This window comes from Coffea eugenioides, chromosome 2 (assembly GCF_003713205.1).
Source record: "Coffea eugenioides isolate CCC68of chromosome 2, Ceug_1.0, whole genome shotgun sequence".
Classification (NCBI taxonomy): Eukaryota; Viridiplantae; Streptophyta; class Magnoliopsida; order Gentianales; family Rubiaceae; genus Coffea; species Coffea eugenioides.
In genome coordinates this window covers 75,536,917-75,554,464 of record NC_040036.1, presented here as the reverse complement: position 1 = coordinate 75,554,464, position 17,548 = coordinate 75,536,917, and the positions used below count along the sequence as shown (strand labels likewise).

General features: G+C 38.0%; 2 protein-coding genes across 3 annotated transcripts; both read left to right on the top strand.

The window, feature by feature from the left end:
* Positions 1-1,233: 1,233 nt before the first annotated feature.
* On the top strand, positions 1,234-8,790 carry LOC113764183 (inactive glucose-6-phosphate 1-dehydrogenase 4, chloroplastic). Of its 2 annotated transcripts, none has more exons than XM_027308266.1 (12): positions 1,234-1,413; positions 2,761-2,833; positions 3,398-3,756; positions 4,539-4,633; positions 5,540-5,654; positions 5,766-5,971; positions 6,053-6,161; positions 6,247-6,287; positions 6,438-6,558; positions 6,963-7,162; positions 7,855-8,055; positions 8,177-8,790. In XM_027308266.1, exons 1-12 carry the CDS (start codon positions 1,288-1,290, stop codon positions 8,412-8,414), a joined length of 1,884 nt encoding a protein of 627 aa, XP_027164067.1. In that variant the 5' UTR covers positions 1,234-1,287; the 3' UTR covers positions 8,415-8,790. The 2 variants fall into 2 exon arrangements, with proteins under 2 accessions (XP_027164067.1, XP_027164068.1); XM_027308267.1 differs by having other exon boundaries at positions 3,391-3,756.
* A 1,005-nt stretch (positions 8,791-9,795) lies between these two features.
* Positions 9,796-10,672, top strand: LOC113762615 (PX domain-containing protein kinase-like protein). The gene is made up of 2 exons (XM_027306148.1): positions 9,796-9,953; positions 10,080-10,672. The coding sequence occupies exon 2, from the start codon at positions 10,081-10,083 to the stop codon at positions 10,516-10,518; it is 438 nt and encodes a 145-aa protein (XP_027161949.1). The 5' UTR covers positions 9,796-9,953; position 10,080; the 3' UTR covers positions 10,519-10,672.
* Positions 10,673-17,548: the final 6,876 nt, after the last annotated feature.

Here is a 17,548-nt window from a genome sequence, read left to right as displayed (position 1 = left end):
CAGTGAATAACTCGCTTCCAACTCACTTCCCCTTCCTCCACCCTCTCCCTCTCCGACCTCTGCTTCCTTCACTGCCTTGGCTCCGGCGACATCGGGTCCGTCTACCTCGCCGAGATCAAAGCTCCCAAGCCCCCTCCTCCTCCTCCTCCGCTAAATTCCTCTTTCACTATCAAATCGTCCCTCTCAGCAGGCAACCCAACCTCCCTCTTCTCCTTGTGAAAAGCAAAACTGATGTTTAATGGCAAGAATGCTGGTGGCCATAGGTGGATTGGAGTTGTGCTTGCAAACAGATTTCAAAGGATTGGGATGGAATTCACCATTTCATTTTGGGATTTGTTTTTGGATTGTTTAATTAAAGTTCCATTTGCCAATTTCAGAACAACGAAAAATAAAAAGACACCATGTGCCAAATCTTTTATTGCAGACATGGATTTTTGATTGATAATTGCAAAACGAAGCACAAAAGAAGAAGTTTTGATTGGTGGTGGTCAGGTAAAGTTAGCGGTGGTGGGGAGGCATCGAGCCAAGAAGACAAAAAGTCCAAAGGAGAAAAAAAGAAGCAAAAAAGGAAGGGAATGATAGAACTATTATAATCTTTTATAGCAAGGGAATAGAATTAGTATAATCAATAGTGGTGCTCATTATATAGATGCAATTATGTTTGACAAGAAAGATGATTTTGGTCTTACTTTAGTGAAACAAAAAAAAAAAAAAAAATCTTAAGCTACTACTTTGTTCATCTTGTTAACATGTTTCATTAACACACTTGATAAATTTCATAAATTAATCTGTCTACTATCTAACGGATTAAGCAATGTTTGCATCACAAAAATTGAATGCATAAACCTTTCCATGGTTTCTGCTTAGATCAAAACGCATCAAAAAACAAAAAAGTAAATTTTTTACACACTTTCAACGTCAATATGTAATTTTTTTTATATTAATAAATTTAGATTATGTTATATAATATGAATTTAAATCATGCACATGCGATATATATTCATAAATGTTAGTGTAAAAAAATCATTATAGTGTCAGTGCATTGAAACGGAATCCTAATTTCCAATATTTTGAAATGTCAAGGGCCAAACTTTGACACCAAAATAAACTTCAACACCGAGCATGAAAAGAAAAGTATAAGGACCGGATCGCAAATTTTTCATTCGAAGGGCATAAACCTCGTGCGTTGTCAGTCTCAGGGGTTTATTCACTTTCTTGTTTGATTCTTCGAATGTATCGAAGAACTGAAGCTCTCAAAGTTTGAGGAATCCAATCATAGTGAAAAAAATGTCGATGGCATCACTTTCATCCCAGAAACTATCACTGCCTTCTCTGGAGACCTCCGGCGGCCGGCACATTCATCGGAAGATGGCTGTTTCTTCGGCCACCCCATTTCGGAGTTCTTCCTTCTCTGTTAAGTGCCGTCAAATTTTGTTTACGTTATATTTCTTGCTGACCCATCAGAGCTCTTTTAATTTACGTTTGATAAAATGGGCTTTTATCTATTCTTCTGATCATTTTCCTGAGTTAGCTTATTTAATTATTCAACACCTGGGTACTGAATCATTTTATAGTTCTCAGTGTACTTTTTTTTTAAATTTTTTTTTATCGGAAGTAAATTCTATTATGGTCCATAAATTATGTTGCTTTTCTTGGTTTCTCCTGATGAGTCAGTGGAGGTTTTTTTTTTTTTTGAAAATTTCTGAGCTGATTCGTCAAACTTGAACTGTATACTGGATGTTTTACTCAGCAGAGTTTGCATGAATGTAATAATTTTGAATAAAGTAGCAATCTTTACATTTGAAATACCAGACGTGAATTGTATCGTGCTGGTAGCGCTATGGTTGGATGCCTGCTCAATATTGCTGGAGCTAAGGAGTTCGACTAGTGGAAGTCCTCCGCCTTCCTCCCTAGGGATCAAGAAAGAACAAGAACAAGAAGAGAAACTAAGCTTTACATAGTAAATGGAATTGGGATTACTTCATGGTTCAATTTTGTACATTGCATGAGGAGGAACTAGCAATAGATTGCCTGGCTTAGAATGGGATAGAGTACAGTGTCTGCCTTTCTGTTGGGATCATGTTCATTGTCCTTGTACGAGCAAAGGCTTGGCATCTGTGGCGGTGAGATACATGTGGCTCCCGTCTGCAATATTTGAATATTCTTGGGTGGATTTTATCTTGGAAAGTCTGTATGAAGGTGAACGTGATATGCTAAGTTAGTCTAGTATTTTTCAGATTTATGATATCTTATGTTAATCCCATCCACCATGTGGTTTTGTGATGCTTCTTTTGATGTTCTGTAGTTTCAGTTGTCCCATTTATTTTATGAAATACCATGAAATATATCACTGAAGATTTTGGGGTTTCTTATTTTGACATTGCTAATGAAGGTATTCAGCTCAAGAAGGGACTGTCTTTGCTTTTTATTGTAATTTTTGTTTGTTTGTCGGCATGATTTGAAATTTTGATGGCTGAGGGTAGCGACAACTATTTGATGTAAAATTATAAGTTTGCACCTGCTGGAGAATAATAAGGCTTAATCAAAGCCAGCTTTGACAAATACTTTGACTACTTTAGGTGATTGTCTATTTTCATGTACGAGTCAGTTGTTGGCCTTTTGTCATAGCATGCAAGGGAGTACTGTATTTGGTTGGAACCGCTCCAGTAGAGCATATACGTGTTAAAATTCAATCGATCAATGATCTGATGAACATTAAACTTGTGAAGAACTAACGCAATACATGTGTATTATTTTTAGGTTGGAGCTAATCATGTATCCCTTACAGCATCCAGCCGTCTGATGGCTCATGGAAGGGCTAAAAAGTTCTGCAGTAAGTTTTGTCACTTGAAGCTTTGAATACTTGAAATTTTCAATTTTCGAACCGACAGAAACTGTGAACAGCAGAATGTGTTGAAAATTCTACAGTTGCAAGGCAAAGATCAATCTAATGACTATTCAGATACAGATTCATTGTTTACAGGCCAAGATTTCACTGCAGTGCCTTACCATCTGGTTGGCATTTGTCACATAAATTTTATGCATTTGACTAACTAAATTTTCAGATTTAGAATCTAAAATACAAATGAATATTGAAAAGTTTGCTAACTCTACCTAGAAAAGAAGTCCAAATTGTACATATTGGCACAGTAAGGTTATTTGTAGATATCGTGGATCTTTTTTCCTGGTTAACTATCTATTTGTTTGTATCCAACCACTCCAATTTTTACCCCATCCCCCCTCTTCCCCACCCCCCCATCAACAACAAAAAAAAAAATAATAATAAAAGAAGAAAAGAACAAATAGAAAAGTTTAATTTCTTCTCGAGCTATGTAGGAGCTATTTTTATAATAATTTAGGCCTCACAAATAATAGCTTCAATTGATGAAGCACACAGATTCTAAGGAAGGTTTGGGGAGAACAAGTCTGTGTCCTGAAGCAGTTCCAGTATCAAATTTTGCGCTTCCATTTAGATCTGGAATGAATGCTTCCTCAGAATCTTTATCTTCCACTGGTGCCAAGGCAAAAGCAAGTTCGCAAGAGGAAGAAAGTTCTGAACCAACTTCTCATTTCAATATTTCATTAAAAACATTAAATGCTACGAAATCGCCAGCATCTTTGCTGCAGAGCTATACCCCTGAAGTTGGTCGGTCACCATTTCTTAGCATTGCTGTCATTGGTGCTACTGGTGAACTGGCGAGGAGAAAAATATTTCCCGCATTATTTGCTCTTTATTACAGTGGTAACCTTCCAGAGGTATGGCACAGACGACTTCTGCTTTGTTTTGGATTACTGTAGCTTAGTCTTTTAGTTCATGAATTATTATTAGTATTATTTTTTTTATTCTTTAAACCTTTTCTGTAAAATGCTTTTGCTGGTCTTTTCACTAAATGTATGAAAGAGTTGGGTGCTTCGTGGATCATCACTTGCACCTATTGGCTATTGTAATCCAAATACATATAAAAGAAACAGTTTTTTTTTCATTTTTTGGGGATGGAGGAAGGGGAAGGGGGGCTTCCATTCCATTCGTCGTCTTATTATTTTGACTCTCTCTTTTTGCCTTGTACTTGGGTTAACTTTGGTGGTATTTGTGTTTTTGTTTGATACCCTGAAGTCAACCCAAACACGTGAGTCAACTGCATATCGGGTGCTGTTAGTTTGAATAGTGTTCAGAGGCATTTTATAGGGTAGTTGGAGAGAAAACACTACATAACCATTTGATAGCTTTAGATATCTATAATTTGAATTGTATGATGACAACTACTCACTCCCTTTGTAGAGAGTGCTCCTACCATCTTATGCTTCCCTCCCCACTTGTTAAGAATAAGAATCAAAATTAGAAATCACAAGAAATTTCAAATTTCATGGATTAAATGCATGCAAGATCTTTGGAGGGAAAGATTCGAGGCAACATGTTTTTGTTTTTTGGCAAGATGAAATATGAGCATCTTCCCAATAGTATCCCTGATTGTGAATTTTTTTTTAATATTCTTTTTCAGCAGAATTATCTAGTCTGACTCGCCTTCTTATGGTTGCAGAATGTTGCTGTATTTGGGTATTCAAGGAAAACTTTAACAGATGAGGATCTGAGATCCATAATAGCATCAACTTTAGCTTGTCGCATCGATCATCAGTATGCTCCTCAGTTTCCTTATTAATTAGAAAAGACATTTTGGCCTTTTCTTTCTAACTTCAGTATCTTTTTGAGATAACCATTTTTGGGAATTCAGTAGCTGCAAAGTCTAGATTCCCTTTTACTTTTGTAACTTATGAGCAATTAATAACACAGAAAAACTTCTATTCTTGGTTTCATGGAAAACTCTTTTCATAAGAAGACGACTCTATCTCAAACTATAATAGAGTTCATAATGATATTGACCATTTCGCAAGATAGTATCCTTGCTTTATCCTGTCTTCTCATCTTCTTGACACAATTCACCCCTGTACCTTGAGAACATGGAATTTCAATGTCCTTCAACTTTCTTCATGGCATGGAATTTGACACTACTAACATCCAAAAAAGGGGCAATTATGAGTAAGTGAAAACTTTTTAGGTTTCTACTTGTGTGTTGGATTCCCTGGTATAATGTCTCGTAGAATTGACCTTGGATTAGCAATGTAGTATATGGTTCCATTAAAACTGAAAGCCTCACTTCCGCAGAAAACTGGCCAAGTGATGTGAAATGAACTTGACTTTCATTTATACAATAAATGCGCAAAATGTGTTTCTTTTAGTTTGTGACACAGAGACAGTGCAATGAAGGAAAAAGGACTTCTGCATCCTCAAAATATGTTGATCACCTTAGCTTCACCTTGAGTTAGACTGCCAATTAAAACTTGGAATTGATTCAGTTCTCTCTCACATCTGTCTTTCTATGCAGAAGTCCAAAAGCTCTAAATGAGTTGAACTTTCAAATGATAAATTACTTTGTGGAAGTTGTAGAGTTTTGTCACTCCTTAATTTACTAAACAGATGATGAATATGTATTCATGTATAGAATATACACGTGTATATCACCGAGTTGAATAACATCTGCAGACAAGGTTGTGAAGACAAAATAGATGCTTTCCTTAGACGAACATACTTTGTTGATGGAGGATATGACAATAGAGAAGGAATGTTGAAGCTCACAGCTCGAATGGAACAAGTTGAGGTAAATAGTGTCAATCTATTGGAACTGTTATGTGTAGGATTGACATCCTTTCGCTTGAAATTATTTTGGATTTTGTTGATTTCTAATTCGCTAACAGCTGGCCTACCTCAGGGACAATTTGAAGCAAACAGAATGTTTTACCTGTCAGTCCCCCAAGAAGCACTCCTTGATGTTGCATTTTCTCTCTCTGAACATGCTCAAACACAAAAAGGATGGAGCCGTATTATAATTGAAAAACCCTTTGGTTTGGATCTGCTGTCTTCTGATCAGTTCACTCAGTCCATTCATTCAAAATTTGAGGAAAAGCAATTATACAGGTGCAACTGTTAAAATTGCATAAGATCAGATTCATATTTATTTATCAAGTATTTACCATTGATCTGTTCCCATATTTTCAGGATTGATCATCTTTTGGGAAGGAATACCATTGAAAATCTAGCAGTGTTAAGGTTTTCTAATCTAGTTTTTATGCCACTATGGAACCGAAATTACATTGACAACATTCAGGTAATATTACTAGCTAATTCATTGAGTTGAAAATGTGGCTTTAAGTATTATTCCCGTCTTCACTTCTGTTAACTAAGTTTTGTAGGTTGTTTGGTCGGATGACTTGGCTACACATGCACAATCAAGGTCGACTACATACATACATACATACATATATACATATATATATATATGTATATATAAGCAGCTGAACGTATTTCATTGTCTTATGACTGGTGTTTATTACCTAATTTATAATTCTTGAAAGTACCTTTAACTTTTGACTTTTTCTATCAGATATTTGGACGAGAATGGGATTATAGGTGATGTAGTACATAGTCACATACTCCAGACAATTGCTTTGCTTGCTATGGAACCACCTATAACCCTTGATGGTGAAGATGTTCGCAATGAGAAGGCATGTGACTTTTATATATATATATATATATATTTGTGATACCTTTTTCCTGTGCAAAAATTACTAATCTATCTGAGGGTAACACCTTACTTCCGCTAAAATTTTAAACATATTACAGTGAAGTTTTTTGAATCGTTTAAATGGTTTCAGGGTACTGATTTAGTTTTTGTTTTTGCTGTTTCTTTGAGACAAATAGTTTGAATCTGCTTTTTGATGTATCTACTGGGAGCTACTATTATGATTTTGAATTGAAAGACAGCACAATGGATCAGTACCTTTCAATTTTGTCAAGTGTGGTTTAGAACTTAGATTAGTTTTTGGATGGATATGAGCAATGAGGTTAAACTTTGTACATTGAGTGAAAGTGTGCATCTCCTCAAAGTCCAAATTTTTGCTTTTTGTAGGTCAAGGTTTTGAGATCAATCAAGAAACTGGAACCTAGTGACGTTATTATTGGACGGTGCAAATCTGTTTCTGTAGGCAATTCTGCTGACAGTCTAAATCTGGCTCCTACATACTTCGCTGCTGCTCTGTACATTGACAATGCACGTTGGGATGGGGTTCCTTTTCTGATTAAAGCTGGCAGGGGTCTTGGAAAAAATAGGTGGTGTACTTTTCTTTCATCATTGAGGTTTTAATTTCATGAAGTTGTTCAACAATTTAATTGCATAAGTGAGAAATATGGTGATTTTTAATAAAAATTCAGGAGAATTTCCCTCTAACCTGGAATCTGGATTTTACTTGGTGTTTAGAACTGCTTTGATTAGAAATGAGCTACTTCTCTCAGCTTCTGTACTGGTTTCAATTTCTTCAAACTTTAATTTGTGTCTCAATGACCAATTACAAGGGTACACTGGACATGGACATTTTTGTGAAACCTGCTTTTGACCAATGTTCAACCTGATGCACATTCTCGATGCTCTGTTAAAGAATGAAGCATTTACAGGAAGAAGAATGCTGCATTGTAATCCATACATCGGCCAGCAATACACTTGCATATTTGATAGCGGTGGAGGGTAGTTGAATTGAATGGTGCATTTACGCATCTTTTCAGAAGTTCATAAAGCTCCATCTGTTTCAACTTTCACCTTTTCTGGTTGTATTTTGGATTATCGAGCTTCAATGGTAGCATAGATTCTAGTTCTGGTTATTGTGCAGGACTGGCATCACCTTCCTCATGCTCTCATTCTAAAATTTTGTGTCTCTATTTGACCATACTTCTTTCCTTCGTATCTCGACTTTGGCTTAGACATGTTATTGACTTGGAGAACTTCTTCTCTTATTTCTGCGGTGCAGGGTCGAAATACGCATACACTTCCGTCATGTCCCAGGAAATCTTTACCTCAAGAATACTGCACGGAATAATGATCTTGCCACAAACGAGCTAATTTTACGTGATGCTCCTGATGAGGCAATCCTAGTCAGAGTCAACAATAAGGTCCCAGGATTGGGCATGGAATTGGATGCCTCAGAGCTGAATTTGCTTTACAAGGACAAGTATGCCATTTACTTTCCTTCCAGTAGCCTTTTTGTTTTCGTGTGCAATCTTGTGCTATGATGCTGAAGATTACCTTCTTCCTAATGCTTCATAATACCTGACATTTTCTTGAAATGTCAGGTATAATGTTGAGGTGCCTGATTCATATGAGCAGCTTCTCCACGATGTCATAGATGGAGACAACCATCTATTCATGAGAAGCGATGAGGTTTCAGCTGCATGGAACATTTTATCCCCAGTATTGCAGGAGATGGGCAAGAATAATATTCCATTGGAGCTGTACGAGATGGGTAGTAGGGGTCCAGATAAAACAATCTATCTTTGGGCAAAACATAGGGTTCAGTGGGTAGATGACTAATAAAGTCTTCACACGGCAAAGGGTCCATCTTGGAAATGGTCCTGCCTGCCAGTGTTTGCCCTTGACAGATCTATTTCTATGAGCGTGTGGCCTCCTTTACGAGTACATTAGTCATTGACCTTACTTCCACATCTGTGGGCCTGGTAAAAGAATAAGGGTTTTAAACCTCTGGTCATGTTTTGGTGATTAAGTCCGCGTGTTGTGGTTACTACAAAGGTTTGAGCATTTAGCAGCAGATTTGTTGCATCTCAAACTTGTATTTTGCTCGTTAAGGGCCAGTCTGATGTAACATTTGCCCCATCTGCAGCCTCATAATCAGCTTGGTGAGGGCCAATTTGATGTAGCGTTTCTTCTATTTACAACCCTATTCTTAGCTCATTAATTTTTGCGTAAAATTTTGTTAAACCATTCCAAAAGCCATCATTCTCTACGGATGAAAGAATGCACCAAGGACATCTTAGAACCGCAGGGGGCACAATATTGGACTCCTAACTATTTGATAAAAGACTGCTTATGGGAGGGCTTGACTAGAATTTCTCCAAACGATTACAAAGGTCCAAGGCAGGTTGCTCGATAGTTATTGCAGGTTTCTTCCATTTCTCCCATTCCATCGTCGTAGAAAGAAGGGATAAAAATTTTATGTTGGTAAGAGCAACTACTTGACAGGTCTAATAGTTGTTCCGAGATCAATAAAAGAGTCGTACGTAAATATACAAGGGTTATACTTGATTCAATTTAGCATATCCAGTAGTAGACTCCACTTGACATGTGAATTACTGAGGAGGGTTTTTATATACTCACGTGATACTTTTTTATTTGTTTTGAAATAACTACTGGACATGCTTAATACTTGCTCCAAATCGACATAGGATTTTTATCGAAAGTTTTCCAGTTCGAGGGAAGGGATGGGATGGGAATCAAATCTGAGTAGATTTCTTGAAGTGGTGGGCATCCTTTTTCAGAGGGTGGGTGGATTGAACCACATTCAAACTTTCAGAGGAGGTACGGGCAAAAACCGTGTGGAAAATATAGAGGGTGACATTGTGGAGTAGGGAACGCGCTTACCTAGAAACATTCCACCCCAACAAAAAAAAATCGTACAAAGAAGCCGCCAGCAATTGGGCATCATCACCGATATCAGAATATCTAACGTCACCATTATGGGTGGCCATCATTGATCATGCTACTGAATAATGGTTGGGCCAAAGCATTACGTTCACCATCTGACGTAAGAAATGACGCTTATCTGCAATATGTCACTCATCACGACGACACCTTAGAAGTGAAATGTGATAAGAATCAGATTTTTGTTCTTCAGTGCAGATGCTATAAATCAGTGGAAGTGGCTCTGATCATGACCTACAAATTAAAGTACTGACAAGAGACATCGTGATATTTTTTGACCAAGATGAACTGGTGCCCCATCTCAAAATAAATTGTTGGTTTTGTGGTGTTAAAGTTATAGAGACAATTGATTTCTTTATAACTATGCGAAGACCAAAGCAATACAAATCATAGCAGGTCACTTGGACAGACCAGGTTGAAGTCAATCACCCAAATCATATCTATCTTTACTAGTGCTATTCAGGCCACTATCCATCATTCTCAATTCCCAAACAAGCTGCTAGCCAGGCCCTTATTATCTCCAGCCTTGTTATTTTGCAGTATGGATGGGGAGAGGAAGAAGAGAAAGATGGATGATGCAGAAGCAGAAGAAGATAATGAAGAAGAGAAGATGGAGACGTTCTTTGCTTTAATCAGAAGTACTCGAGATATCAGGGAAAGGATGGTTATGAGCAATGCAGATAGGTTAAGGTTAGAGGAAGATCAGAAGAAAAGGGCTAATCATGATCAGAACAAGCCCAGTGCAGTTTGGAACCCCACATTCCAGCCCGGAGATTTCATGGAAGATCAACCAGCTCAGAAGGAGTTATGCACTCCTCCTCCTCCTCCGCCTCCTCCTCCGCCTCCTGGTATGATTATAAACCAAGAAGAAGCAGGCCCTTCAAATTCAAGGAAAGAAGCTGATGTAGCTCAAGATCAAGATGATCATAAAGCTGGAGGTGAACACCATCATGACTTGGACCTCAATCTTTCTTTGTAGCACATTTTGATTAAATGGTAATAGTAGGAAATAATTTTGATTAATGTGCAGTAGGTACAGTACCTATGGCATTAGTTAGAAGTTTTTGAGGTGTAGAACAAATTTTAATACTACACTTAGGTTTTCATATTAACATGGATAGAGAATTCATGCATACTTTAGCTCCATCGATTTTTTTTTCTTCCTTTCTTTTTGAGTTGTGTGAATTAAGAAGTCATCAGAAGCTTCGTGAATGAATAAATGTGCATTAATTCTCACCCGAAACTGACAGGACATGCTACTGACCTTTGAGACACTTGCCATGACTTGTTTAATGCTTCTTGCACCTTAGCATGGATTCAGTTCTGAAAGCATTTACGTATTAAAGTGATGTGTAAAAGGCTTGTCTATTTAGTTTCCCTAGGCCTAGGGCACTGAATAAGAAGTGGATTAAGTTTTTTTTTTTTAATGTGAAAGGATAAATTTCTTCTTCGAATACATTATGAGTGGTAATTTTAGAACACGGGTTATTTGAAATATGACTAGTAAATTTAAAACATTAATAGTCAATATGCTTTCCTTTTTTTGGAGTGCTTATAATATAGGAGAGTTCTATAGTTCCGTTAGGGGTACTCTGCCGCCGATGAAATCAAATTCACTGCTGTTTGATATAAAATAAAAATTATCAACTTTTAAATTATTTTAAGATTTTGAATCAATAAAATGATGTGATAAGATGTAAATGGATTAAAATCTTGAATACCGTACCAAAAAAGAACGTAGCATTTTTCTATAATGTAACATGTTAAGAACTCATGATCCAAACACACCAATAACTTAAAAAAATGCACACACTGGTACACCATACATAGTTTTATGTATTGTTGTACTATTATCTACAAATGTTATTGGCTAAATATTTGGTGTGTTAATTCACAGACTTGTGTAGAAATGTGTAGAAACCACCCAAAAAAAAAAAAAATCCCCCATTGGAAAAACCTCCTTGATCTTTCTTTTGTGGCCTTTAGGAGGCCATGGTGCACCAATTGAGGGGTTGCTATTGTTTAACGAAGTTGGGTCCATTCAACTTCTTTTTCGGTATGTTCACCGAATAAGTTCAACTACTACTAGTTTCAGCTGGTGACTCTTGCTTCAGTAAGAAGTGGGCCGGCTTGAAAACGATATAGAATAGTAGGTGTAGAGCTGGGGCCTGCTTGAAAAGCAAATCATTTTGTTTGGAGTGAAGATTATTTGAAATTTTTTAAGAATAATTATGTGATATATGTAAAAAATTTTTAAAAAAAATTGATTAATATTTTATACGCTATCAGTGCAAATATTTGTTTACATTAAACAAGTATAGATATATGACACATGAACAAAAAGTGAATTTAAAATTTGAACAGTCATAATATGTCTTTTATCTACGCTTGCTTGTGCAAAAAAAAAAAAAAAAATCTATACACTGAAAATGTATAAAAGTTAATCGCAAAAGAAAATAGTTAAAAAAAGGATAATTAAGAAACCTAATTAAGATAGAACTGCACACCTGTGACCAGACGGGGAAATTGGAGGCTATTCCCTTATTGCCTCCACAGTCTAAATGAAGGTGGCGGTGTGGAACTGCCGAGGTGCAGGAGGCCCCTTGGCAGTTCCCCAGCTGAAGGAGATAATCAATCTCCACTCTCCTAATTTAATTTTTCTCTGTGAAACCAAAAACCAAAAAAAGGTCATGGAAAAGGTTAGGAAAAGAATAAACTATGAGAAGTGCTTTGTTGTTGATGCTTTGGGCAAGGCCGGGGGTCTAACGTTAATGTGGAATAGTGAGTTGGATGTGGTGTATGTCAATAGTGGGGGTTTTTACATTGAAGCTAAGATTGAGGAAAAGGACAAACAGTTCAGTTGGTGGTTCATTGGTGTGTATGCAAGCACTGATGACAGAATAAGGAGGGAACAGTGGAGAATTATCAACCAAGAAAAAGGAAAGTGGGGAGAGCAATGGATGATGGCTGGTGATTTAAATGATATTCTGTCAAATGAGGAGAAATGGGGTGGGAGAAGTAGACCTGAGAGCAGTTTCAAAGATTTTAGAGAGTTTATAGATAGCAATGCACTGATAGACCTTGGGTTTGAAGGTGTGCCATGGACTTGGTCTAATCAATGGGAGGGAGGTGGGCTGGTCAAGCAAAGACTTGATCGATGCCTAGCAAACCAAGGATGGATCCAACATTTCAAGAATGCAAAATGTACACATTTGCATAAGGAAGCATCTGATCACTGTATTGTTCTAATGGATACTGAACCTGTTGAGAAGAATTACAAGAGGAGATTTTACTTTGACCAGAGATGGACCTTTGAGGAGGAAACTAATACTGTGATTTCGACTGCTTGGAAGGAACAACAACAAGGATCCAGGTTTTTTAAAGTGACAAGAAAGATCAAAGCATGCAGATTGGCATTGATGGAATGGAGTAGGAAGAAAAGGAACAACTCAGGAGAGGTAATACAAAGGCTGAAAAAACAAATTGAGGAAGCCAAGCAGATGGAAGTTGGTCAAAGAAGGGACACTATAGATGAACTGAAATGCAAGTTGGGCAAAGCATATAGGGATGAGGAAATCTACTGGGCTCAAAAGGCAAGAAACAAATGGTTAAAGCATGGAGATAAAAACACTGCCTTTTTTCACGCCTCTGTGGGGATACGAAGGAGACAGAATAGGATTTCATCCTTGCAAAAAGAGAATGGAAGCTGGTGTGAAACAAAGGAAGAACTGGTGGATGAGATTGGTAATCATTACAGCAACATCTTCAATACATCACAACCGGTTAACATTGAAGAGGTTCTCGATGGTGTCCCCCATACAATTTCTCAGCAGATGAATGAAAATTTGATCAAACCTGTGGAGGAAAAGGAAGTCAAAGCTGCTGTATTTTCTATGCATCCAAATAAAGCGCCAGGTCCTGATGGTATGTCACCTCTTTTTTTCCAGAAATATTGGCATATCATAAATTTGGATGTAGTAAGTGCTATTAAGAGTTTTTTTCACAGTGGGTATATGCTGAAGGCAGTCAATGAAACCCTGATTACTCTGATCCCAAAAGTGTCTGCTCCTACTAATATTAATCACTACAGGCCAATCAGTCTTTGCAATGTCCTTTTTAAAATTGTTTCCAAAATCCTGGCAAATAGGCTGAAAAAGATCCTGTCTAAGTGCATTTCTGAATCTCAATCTGCCTTTGTGCCAGGCAGACAGATCCTAGATAATGTTTTCCTAGCTCACGAGGTTATGCATTTCCTAAAACATAAAAGAACAGGTAGAATAGGCTTTATGGCTATCAAGCTTGACATGTCTAAAGCTTATGACAGAGTGGAATGGCAATTTTTGGGAAGAATAATGCTAAAAATGGGATTCTGCCCCATTTGGGTTAGATGGATTATGAATTGCCTCTCTACTGTCTCCTATTCTTTTAATCTTAATGGAGAAAAAGTAGGATATGTCCAACCTAAGCGGGGCTTAAGACAGGGAGACCCATTATCCCCCTACCTTTTTTTATTTGTGGCGGAGGCACTCTCAAACTTGATAAACAAAGCTGCAGCAAGTAAAATGTGGACAGGAATCCAAGTGGGAAGAAAGTGCCCCCCCATTACACATCTCTTTTTTGCAGATGATGCCTTGCTCTGCTGCAAAGCCACAAACCAGGAAGCTTGGAAGGTTCAAGAGCTACTGAACAAATATGCAAGAGCGTCTGGACAGCTAATCAACTTGGACAAGTCTGCTATCTACTACAGTAGGAACACTGATTTGGATACCCGACAGGATGTATGCAGTATACTTGGAAATCTAAGAGAAGCATTCAGTGGGAAGTATCTTGGTCTTCCTATGGTGATAGGGAGGTCAAAGAATCAGGTTTTTGGGGAAGTAAAAGCAAGTGTAACACAGAGAATACAAAGCTGGAAAAGAAATCTACTGAGTCTTGCTGGAAAGGAAGTATTGCTGAAATCAGTGATAATGGCACTCCCAAATTACACAATGTCATGCTTTAGAATTCCAAAAGGAATGTGTAGAGACATTAGTAAACAAATGGCACGGTTTTGGTGGGGGGCAGACGAGCATCAAAGAAAAATACACTGGACGAATTGGAAGGCACTTACTGAGGTTAAAGGAAAGGGTGGTCTAGGCTTTCGAGATCTGGAAATTTTCAACACAGCTTTGCTAGCAAAACAACTCTGGAGAATCATTGTTATGCCTAACAGGTTTGTTAGTAGAGTTATGAGAGCTAAATATATGAAAAGAGAATCTGACTGGATGAAGCATGCCCCTACTTCAGCATCATACCTATGGAAGAGTCTTCTGAGCGCCAGATTCCTTTTGAAAAATGGAATAAGAAAACAAGTTGGGGATGGAAGTACAATCAAGGTGTGGCAAGACAGATGGATACCTGTTTCAAGAGATGGTAGAATGGAACATGATAGACCAGCATTGGGAAGCATCCAATATGTCAAAGACCTGATTAAACAAGGGCAATGGGATAAGGAGCTAATAAATCAAGTTTTCAGCAGAGAGACGGCCCAAATGATTGTAAGGATACCACTCAGTATGTACCAAAGGAGAGACAGGATCATCTGGCATTACTCAAAGAATGGGGAATATACAGTGAGGTCAGGGTATACTTTAGCAAAGGAAATGGAGGCACAGGCAACTAAAACAATGCAGCTCAAGGAGAAGACAAGTAGCCATAACAGGAAGGAAAGTATGTGGAAGAAGTTGTGGGGAACAAATGTCAAACACAAACTGAAACATTTTATGTGGAAATGTCTACACAACTGTCTTCCAGTCAATGACTTGGTGCACGGCAGAACAGGGATGGGGAACAACATTTGCAAAAGCTGTGGGGAGGGAATTGAAACTATAGAGCATCTGTTCTTTGATTGTGAATATGCAAAGAGAATCTGGAAAATCAGTCCAATCAACTGGGATGGATTAATAGATCTGCAGGCTTGCTTTTGGAGATGGTGGGAAGGAATCTTAGAAGCTTCTCAAAGAGTCAATGGCAAGGAGCATATAGAATTAACAATTAATCTCCTCTGGCAAATATGGAAGGCAAGGAACCAGATTGTCTTCAACAACGCAAAAGGGGAGGAAATTTCAGTGGTAAGGAAAGCTCAACAAGAGTGGATAGAATTCAAGGAAGCTGTGGAACTAGAAAGTAGAGCTGGAGATAAAAACACTGCCTTTTTTCACGCCTCTGTGGGGATACGAAGGAGACAGAATAGGATTTCATCCTTGCAAAAAGAGAATGGAAGCTGGTGTGAAACAAAGGAAGAACTGGTGGATGAGATTGGTAATCATTACAGCAACATCTTCAATACATCACAACCGGTTAACATTGAAGAGGTTCTCGATGGTGTCCCCCATACAATTTCTCAGCAGATGAATGAAAATTTGATCAAACCTGTGGAGGAAAAGGAAGTCAAAGCTGCTGTATTTTCTATGCATCCAAATAAAGCGCCAGGTCCTGATGGTATGTCACCTCTTTTTTTCCAGAAATATTGGCATATCATAAATTTGGATGTAGTAAGTGCTATTAAGAGTTTTTTTCACAGTGGGTATATGCTGAAGGCAGTCAATGAAACCCTGATTACTCTGATCCCAAAAGTGTCTGCTCCTACTAATATTAATCACTACAGGCCAATCAGTCTTTGCAATGTCCTTTTTAAAATTGTTTCCAAAATCCTGGCAAATAGGCTGAAAAAGATCCTGTCTAAGTGCATTTCTGAATCTCAATCTGCCTTTGTGCCAGGCAGACAGATCCTAGATAATGTTTTCCTAGCTCACGAGGTTATGCATTTCCTAAAACATAAAAGAACAGGTAGAATAGGCTTTATGGCTATCAAGCTTGACATGTCTAAAGCTTATGACAGAGTGGAATGGCAATTTTTGGGAAGAATAATGCTAAAAATGGGATTCTGCCCCATTTGGGTTAGATGGATTATGAATTGCCTCTCTACTGTCTCCTATTCTTTTAATCTTAATGGAGAAAAAGTAGGATATGTCCAACCTAAGCGGGGCTTAAGACAGGGAGACCCATTATCCCCCTACCTTTTTTTATTTGTGGCGGAGGCACTCTCAAACTTGATAAACAAAGCTGCAGCAAGTAAAATGTGGACAGGAATCCAAGTGGGAAGAAAGTGCCCCCCCATTACACATCTCTTTTTTGCAGATGATGCCTTGCTCTGCTGCAAAGCCACAAACCAGGAAGCTTGGAAGGTTCAAGAGCTACTGAACAAATATGCAAGAGCGTCTGGACAGCTAATCAACTTGGACAAGTCTGCTATCTACTACAGTAGGAACACTGATTTGGATACCCGACAGGATGTATGCAGTATACTTGGAAATCTAAGAGAAGCATTCAGTGGGAAGTATCTTGGTCTTCCTATGGTGATAGGGAGGTCAAAGAATCAGGTTTTTGGGGAAGTAAAAGCAAGTGTAACACAGAGAATACAAAGCTGGAAAAGAAATCTACTGAGTCTTGCTGGAAAGGAAGTATTGCTGAAATCAGTGATAATGGCACTCCCAAATTACACAATGTCATGCTTTAGAATTCCAAAAGGAATGTGTAGAGACATTAGTAAACAAATGGCACGGTTTTGGTGGGGGGCAGACGAGCATCAAAGAAAAATACACTGGACGAATTGGAAGGCACTTACTGAGGTTAAAGGAAAGGGTGGTCTAGGCTTTCGAGATCTGGAAATTTTCAACACAGCTTTGCTAGCAAAACAACTCTGGAGAATCATTGTTATGCCTAACAGGTTTGTTAGTAGAGTTATGAGAGCTAAATATATGAAAAGAGAATCTGACTGGATGAAGCATGCCCCTACTTCAGCATCATACCTATGGAAGAGTCTTCTGAGCGCCAGATTCCTTTTGAAAAATGGAATAAGAAAACAAGTTGGGGATGGAAGTACAATCAAGGTGTGGCAAGACAGATGGATACCTGTTTCAAGAGATGGTAGAATGGAACATGATAGACCAGCATTGGGAAGCATCCAA